The sequence below is a fragment of the Rhipicephalus sanguineus genome, chromosome 10 (assembly GCF_013339695.2).
Source record: "Rhipicephalus sanguineus isolate Rsan-2018 chromosome 10, BIME_Rsan_1.4, whole genome shotgun sequence".
NCBI classification, from domain to species: domain Eukaryota; kingdom Metazoa; phylum Arthropoda; class Arachnida; order Ixodida; family Ixodidae; genus Rhipicephalus; species Rhipicephalus sanguineus.
The window spans coordinates 10056968-10064897 of NC_051185.1; the positions used below are offsets into that span (position 1 = coordinate 10056968).

The window sequence follows — 7930 nt, forward strand, 5'->3', positions numbered from 1 at the left end:
GCAAAGCCACTGTCTTCAGCAGTAAATTCTGCAACAGAATTTACTAACTAGAAAACTCTCGCGCTGTGGTCGCTCGGTTGCCATGGGAACGATGTTTAATGTCACCGTTTGTTTGATATTCGTTCTTGCCGCATGAAACGTTCTTGTGAAGTTTTTGTGATGTTAACTGTGCGATTCATTTCATAACACAGCCTGTAGATTTATCTGTGCACCATGCGTGATCATTACTAATTTTTCAGCGATATATGTAGTTCATATTAATCGATTCGCAAAGTAACAAAGCTGTTTGAAGCCAAGGAGTTTTGGCAGCACGTGTACGAAATCATGTTACACGTACATGCTGATCTAATCCTTCTACTTACAGCTTGTCTTTGGCAATCATCGTAACACCTAGCAATCATCATCATCGTTACTTTCAGGATATAGCGCACGATTTCCCTCAACTAATTTTCGTAAGAAACTAAGTTTAGTGGCACAGCCCAATATCGAGCTGATTACTTACGGGATCAGAAATTTTGAATAACATTTTGCAGATGTAGTAACAACACTTGCAGACAAGCCGCAACTTCACAACGGTGCTTTCTTTCGATCTTGCAATGCTGTATACCAGCAAACCACAAAACTTTAAGACAGAAACGAGTCATGAGCACAGGAGGAAGTTCGTGTACAAGTCACTGCTTTGTTCTGTCGGCAAGTTATGAAGGTTACATGAATGGCTTATGTTCTAGAAGCGTGACACAAGTTTTGTCCGCAGTGAACTCGACAAAACGTACAAACAAACACGCAAACTATGAGCCATGCCTGTAGCTGCGGTCACACAGTAGTGTCCTAGGCAGCGAATGCTTTCACGAGCTCTGAATCATGGTCTCTGTGCCAGGATGTGTAATGCTTACGCTGTTCAACAGCAAGCGTGAATGCTTCCGACAACAGCCGGTTGTTCGACGTAGTCGCCAAGGCGGCTGTGAGGAGACTGACTTCGTGCGTCGTTTTGGCATTGCGAGAGACCATTCGGAACAGAACGTCGCGCACGTTCTTGTCGATGCCAGCAGTGTTGTTCCCTGCCTCTTGCCACTTGGACAGGAGGAACTCCATCATCACCTCGCTAGACATCTTGGAAGCCGCTGCGTTGTGCATCACGAAGCTACGGTGATCTTTAAGCAGAGACGATACCGTCGTCTCATTTAGAAGCTTCCATAATCGGTGGCGATCTGTGGTGCAGCTTAGCCCGTGGAGCACGGCGTCCAGTGGAACCGCCGCGTGTTCCAGGCTGGCAGCGGAGAACAGCTTGGACCACAGCATGTCCCACAGTTCGGCAGAGCCGTGCAATATGGCGGCACATAGGAGCTTCCCGTCGGGCAGCGGAGATCCAATCACAGTTTTCCTCTGGCCAGTCATATAACCGTTCAGTACATCTCGCGCTAACTGAAGACACTGAGGTTCCGCGTACCAGCATGCTCGTTCCATGATCTGCCTCTGAAACACTTTCGGATAAGGGCTGTCCTTGCCTTTCATAATGTCGCCCACGATGCCTTCGAGCAGTCTGTGGTTGTAAGAGCGCCACGAATCTTGGAACTCGCTTTGAAGAAGCATCGAGTCCAGATACGAAGCAATGTCCCCATATGCAGTCCACACGTTTTGGTCCTTCTCACTTTTGATGTGCAGGGCGGCTGCAAAGAAGTTGGAGTACGGCGTCACTCCCGCGTCAGCAAGCTTGAAGATGTCATCGAGAAGGCGAAGTTTTGTGCCAGAGTCGAACAGTGTAGCGTTGTGGAGTGCTCTGATGATCGAAGCCCACTCATCTTGTTCATAATTGACCCTGTAGTATCCCAGCCCTTTCTTGTTGAAGAGGACAATGTCTTCATCGGTAGCATTAAGGAAGAAGTTGAGTTCAGACTGGAGCAACCACAGACTGCCTTCAGTGATTTCGCCCGAACGCTTGTAGACGACGTAGTGCAGTGGCAGCTGCCATGATTGGTTAAAACACTTGACGCCGCCGTAACATACTGACACTTGTGACAGTCTCTTGAAACCAGGCCGGTGAGCGTACTTCTTAACTGTGACGAGGGGATAGCCGATGTTGTTAATCCACGTCTCCATCTTGTCCGCGACATCTGAAGAACCGTTCTGAAGTCGGAAGGCGAGCAGCAAGTCCTTCACACTGGCTGCTCTGTAACGAGTCCTATGGAGGAAAGCAGCAGCCGACTTGACGAACTCTTCAATTGTTAAACTTTGCAAAATGACGTCCATGATCATTTCTGATCTCAGCAAGAGCGGATGGTCGCAGATACCAGGTAGCCATCTGGGAGGCCTGGATAGTCTCTTTTTCATGTCCTCTGCGCGTAACACATCGGCGACCCTTCTGGCAAAATGGCTGTCGGACACCTTGGCCTGGAACACATCGCGAAGCATCATCCGTTGGAACACGAAAGCGAGTCCTTCAAAGAGCCAGACGTCGTCCCATTGGCGTGCAGAGACAAGATTTCCAAACCACTGGTGCGCAACTACGTGAGCGAGCTTCATGAGGATAGACTCTCGCCTTTGCGTATTCAGTGATTCCTCGTCGTAAGCTACGGTGGGAGCGCCGAGAATCACCAGTCCCCAGTTTGGAGAGATGCTTTCTTTTGCATCGGGAATGGCGATTATGTTAATTTTTCGAAACGGCAAGGGCACTTTCAGCAATACACCCATGTAGTCGAACATCTTTACGAAGGACTTGAGAGCCATGTCGAGGTAAGGCAAGTCGTAACGAATGGCGAACAACTTCGAGTAACCTTCATTTATCATATCAAGCCCTATGAACACACCGAACACAACTTGGGACGGCGAGATAGGCACCGACATTTCGAAGCTGTCCATACGTCTGTTTCCCTCCATCACTGTGGTGTTCTTTAACTCCCAAGTAGAAATGGCTTCAAAGTCTTTGTCGCGCATGAGAGACAAGTTGAAAGTGGCCTTCAGAGACAAGTCATCGAAACAGGGAAAGGCGTACCTGGCGTGTCCGTTCCACAAGTGAGCCGTCATGACCTTAGTCATCTTACCACCTTGTCCGGTGTAATTTCTGACAACGAGACCCGCATTGTCCGCGCGATAAGTCCCGGTGAAAGTGGCCGTGAGGTTGTACACGGTGCCTTGAACTAACTCAAAACCCAGATCAAACACAACCGTGTCGATGAGATCGGGCTGCGACGAGCGCTGATGGATAACCACGTTGCTAATCTTCTGGTTGCCAGAGTAAGTGCTGATGTTGGCCTCTCGAACGGTAACGTTCACGGCATGGGCTGTAATGGTGGTGGAGCCTTTCTCGACGCAGTCGATAACCACGTTCACTCTGCCCCGGTAATTGCCCCCCGCCTCGATATCGCTGACATTCAGTTCTAAGTCGTAGTGAACGGGTAGCACATTTCTCGGAAGCGTGGCGCGTTGTTCGGTTTGTGAGGAGACGCTGCCCTGCGCTACTCTGGGATCGTAACCAGGCGCCGACAGCTGCATCGCAGCTTGAGTGGCGTTCTTGGCTTTCGATCGGTTCGGCACGGCGAAAAAGGACATGAGCAGCACGAAGCTGACCAAGCAGGCGAACAACACGAAGTTGCGCACCTCATGGTCAGCACTGTTGGTCGTTGACTGCGAACTGCCCGATAATCCGAAGGGGAGCCAGTCGAGGAGTCGAAGCCGTCTTGTTTCTGGAGGTCGTGGCGGCTCTTGTAGAAGGCCTTCAAGCAGCGTCTGGCTCTGGCTCTGCCTCTGCATTGCACTTCATGTCTTCTTTCTCTTCTATCATCATTCGGCCATTTGTTCCAAAGTCTTTAGTCATAAACACGATATCGTGTGTTCTGAAATCTCGCGAGCAAACGTACAAAGCCTAAACTGTTCCCTACAATAAAGGTGTACGCTGTTGGGTTCTCAAGAGCGTTGTGAGCTCATTGTTCAGAAGGCACACGTTGCCAACAATAATGTCCTGCGCCCCCTTCTGGTCGAAAACGGTGTTCTCAATTTATCTTTGCATAAATTTTACACGAATTTTGCTTGTTAATGTTTCGCTGGGGTAGTTAGATAACCGCAAGAGTCTGCTTTAAGCGCTCTTTTTACGCCGTTTTTAATATGAGCAAAGTAAATACTTAAATGAAATGGTGACAAAAATGAATTAAGTACGCCCATTAAAATTACGTCCAGGGATGTTTGGCGCTTTGTTGTCTTACGACTGTATACCGCGATGCGGTACTTGCACGACATTGCAATACTATTGTGGTAAATCGCCGATACAGAGAGCTAAATAACAAAGTTTCATTGGTCGTAGTGGAGACGGCTAGCTAGCAGTTTCGGTACAGCGCAGTTTCATCGCTTCTCGGCTGACGTGGAGTGGCCAAGGAGTTTTTGTAACAGCGAAGTTGTTTAGTAAATCGTTCCGTCTCCGGCGAACCAAAGAAATATCATCATCATAAACTTGTACGCGCCACAGATATTGGGTAAATCCTACTACTCGCCACTTGTCCACTGAAAATTAAGAAGGCAACAGTTAGCCCAACAAATGGCTGCGAAGCGACGGCGGCCCCGAGGTGATGGAAGGCTTACGCGAACGACGACGTGCCCGTAGATCTATTAGAGCGGCGAACGCTTGGTTTCAGCGCGACGTTCTGTCTCTGCCAGTGGCGTAGCCAGGGGGTGGCACACCGAACCCGTGCTACAGTCTACCCGTGCCCTCCACCCCCCCTTTTTTCGCCATGGCATGCAGAGCACAAAAGGACGTTCGAGCACATCTGCCTGCCCGGTCCCCACTTCAGGTCAAGCAGGTGCCCCCCCCCCCCCCGAAAAAAAATTTCCTGCCTACGGCCCCGGGTCCCTGCAGTTCGGACATCTGTGTCGTGTTTGTCACTGTCCGTGGTTTAACTCGAACTCCTCTGCGCTGAGAATTAACGTAGAAACAACCTAGTATCACCTAGATAAAGCCAACGACCTATCAGCAACCTATAAACAACCTTCATCACGTAGCTAAGGCCTAGAAGCAACCAGATTAGTCTTCAGAATCGTCCACTTTCGCTGTTTCAAGCCTTGCGCGGCTTAGTGCAAGCTTCGCCATTTTTTTAAACCTCCTTAGAAACGGCGGTATCAGCCGCAGGTAGCAAGTCAGCTCTACCCTTCAATGCTCGTCTCGTGTACGTTGTGAATTCACACCTATTCTGCACTTCCAAGCTCCCATTTTAGACAATATCAGCTAATACTTGCGCATCAGTCCGCAGAGTAAAATGCTCGTGATTTATTTTATAAATTGAAAACGTGGTAAATACTACATGATACGCAAGAATAGAAATCTTGTAATTCAAGTGTCATTTGGTCAAAAGCCTGGGCATAATTTATTAATTCATTGCACCAGAAAACTGCCGTCGATTACGCATGCGAATGAAGCAGGGCACTTTAGCCAGCCTTGGTACGTCGCTTGTCGATGACGTCGTGGCGCTTCCTTTAGACGGACTTACTACTTCGGTGGTCGCCTTGGTAACATACAAAAAATCTCAGCCATAGTGAGACCCTTAGTATTTGTCGACCTGGAGCTCTTTTTCCCGCCTTTTCGGCTGTCCTTGGCGTTTACTGTCTTCTCTTTACGCTTTCGCGTGACTCTATGCGATCCCCAAGTACTTCGTTCGCTACTGCTCCGGCTAGAACTGCTGCGACTGGAAGCACCGCTTGACAAACGCCGTTTTTTTCTGGAGAGGTGCTTGCTACCGCTCATGCTGCTCCGTGAGCTTGCTCTGGAACGGCCCCGTCTCTTGTGCTTGTCCTTGGCAGTGTTGGTCGATGACCGACTGCTTGAGCGTCGACGCTTTCTCGAGTAGCTGCCTGATGATCCTAGATTCATCCTGGTCTTTGGTTTGTACAGTGTGCTCTTAGCTGATGGCGTGCTTCTTGAACGACGGGAAGGTTTAGCCTCTCGCTTACTTTTTGTACCAGCACGCATCGAATCAAGTTTGTTTTCCTTACTGTACTCGCTCAGTACAGTTGCGGTTGAAGACCTGCTTCTTGAGCTGCTTGTGCTTGTGAGTACTTGTCGATGCCGGTGGCCGCTTGCCGACGTCTTGCGTTGTGACAGACGTAACCTTTTAGCCTTGCGTTCGTCAGCATCACTCGTGAGTGACGAAGAACTGTCCCTTGGCCGCCGCTGCATCCTAATCGCACGCCTCTTCGTCATTCTTAGACTCGACGACGTGCTTGTTGACGACTGGTGCTGTTCAATGAGGTTGTATTTCTTTCCTCTGGCCATACTATGTTGACTACGAGATGACCGGTGTTCCTTTCCCGCCCTACGTTTTGCCTCGTTACTACTAAGTACTGATTGTGTATCTTGTGACCGATGTCTCTTAGTTGGCTTGTAGAGGAGAATTATCGACCGCGAAGAGCTTCTCGTCGATCTGCGTGGCCTCACAGGTTCTCGTTTTTTCCCGTCACGCGTGGTTGACGTTCTTCTTGTCGCAACGCGTCTTCTTCTACCAGTGGGTGTGTCACTACGGCTGCTTGTTCTGTCACGCAGTGACTGGCTTCTTGACCACCGCTGCCTACTGGTCCTCCGTGTGACGTGACTCCTGCGCTTGCTCAAACGTTTGGGTGATGATCGTTCACACCCAACCCTGTGCTTGCCTCTGCGGCCGCCTTTCCCCGACTGGCTACTGGTCGACGGGTGTCCCCTTTTAACTGCGTTGACACTTCTCCAGTGACTGCTTGATGACACACTACTTGACAGACGATGCCGTCTATTAACAGACTTCCATCCGCTGTTCCTGTTAGAAGAGCCGCGGCTTGATTGCCTTTCACTCTCGGTATCACTCGTGCCAGCGCTGCCACTGCTCTGGGATGTTCCTCTGAGATGTCGTTGCCTTTCGGTGACGCGCTTCTTTCCTGTACGAGAGCTCGAAAAAGTACGTTTAGACCTGGCCTTTTCATCTCCGTATTTTTTCTTGCCAGTGATGCTCGATGATCTAGACCTCTGGAGTTTTCCACTGCGCCTGGTACTCCCAGATCCCTTCCTTGGGCGATGGCTCCTTTTGCTTGCCGTTGACTCAAAGCTGGTGTTACTCAACGACGCAGTCTTCCGACGTCGACCTTTCTTGCGTGAGCGACCCCTCCTACTGAGGGTGCTCGCTGACAGACTCCTTGGGCGTTGGCTTTTCCTTCGGTGGAGCGTATTGTTACTGCTCTTGGCCAAGGAACTGGTTCTTGACGTCCTTGGCGTCTTCCTCTTGCTCGATGTCTTTCGGCTTGAAGACGGGTGCCCTTCGGCTCGGGCAATGTACGTACGCTTCGTCTTCACCGTGTACGAGACTGTCGAGATTACTTCTGTGATGATGGAATCCTCAGATGCCTGCCTTCTCCTCTTCGTGGTCTTCTTTCTCGCCACTGCATCTGTTGGTGAGTTTCGTTCGATCCAAGCTCGAGACGTTGTCACTGCGACAGTTCTTTTTATATTCTCGCCTACATCAGTCTTCCTCGCGCTCCTCTGTCGAGGTGAAACTGTCATCTCTTCGCTTTCTGCGTCTTTATGGTCATTCGCTGCTTCTCTTTTCGACTTGGCCGATTTGCGTTTAGACATGCCTTTCCCAGATGCGGTGTACCGGGCGCCCTGACACACACTCGTTTGCGATTTTACTCGACCTCCGCGACCGTCTTAGAATTTCTTACCGGTGATCTTTCTCTGTGGCCAGCAAGTAAGCAACGCTTCTCATACAAAGAGTCCCAGATGGATGAGACGGACTGGTGCGGCAGGGGCAACTTGCGTTTCTCCGAACCGTTGTCGGGCTACATCGCCGGTGTTCGAAGTTTCCTGGGAGCCGAGGGACGAGAATGCGCACTGTACACGAGAAGACCGTCATTTCAGGCAATTTAGACCACAAGTATAGCCAGAACGGGGGGCAAAATAGGCAGCCCCGGACTGCCCATTCTTCCT

At 50.1% G+C, this 7930-nt stretch overlaps 1 protein-coding gene across 1 annotated transcript; it reads right to left on the minus strand.

Moving 5' to 3' along the window:
* Window positions 1–817: 817 nt before the first annotated feature.
* LOC119407000 (aminopeptidase N) lies at window positions 818–3691 on the minus strand. The gene has a single exon (XM_037673823.2). It carries the CDS (start codon window positions 3544–3546, stop codon window positions 829–831), a length of 2718 nt encoding a protein of 905 aa, XP_037529751.1. The 5' UTR covers window positions 3547–3691; the 3' UTR covers window positions 818–828.
* Window positions 3692–7930: the final 4239 nt, after the last annotated feature.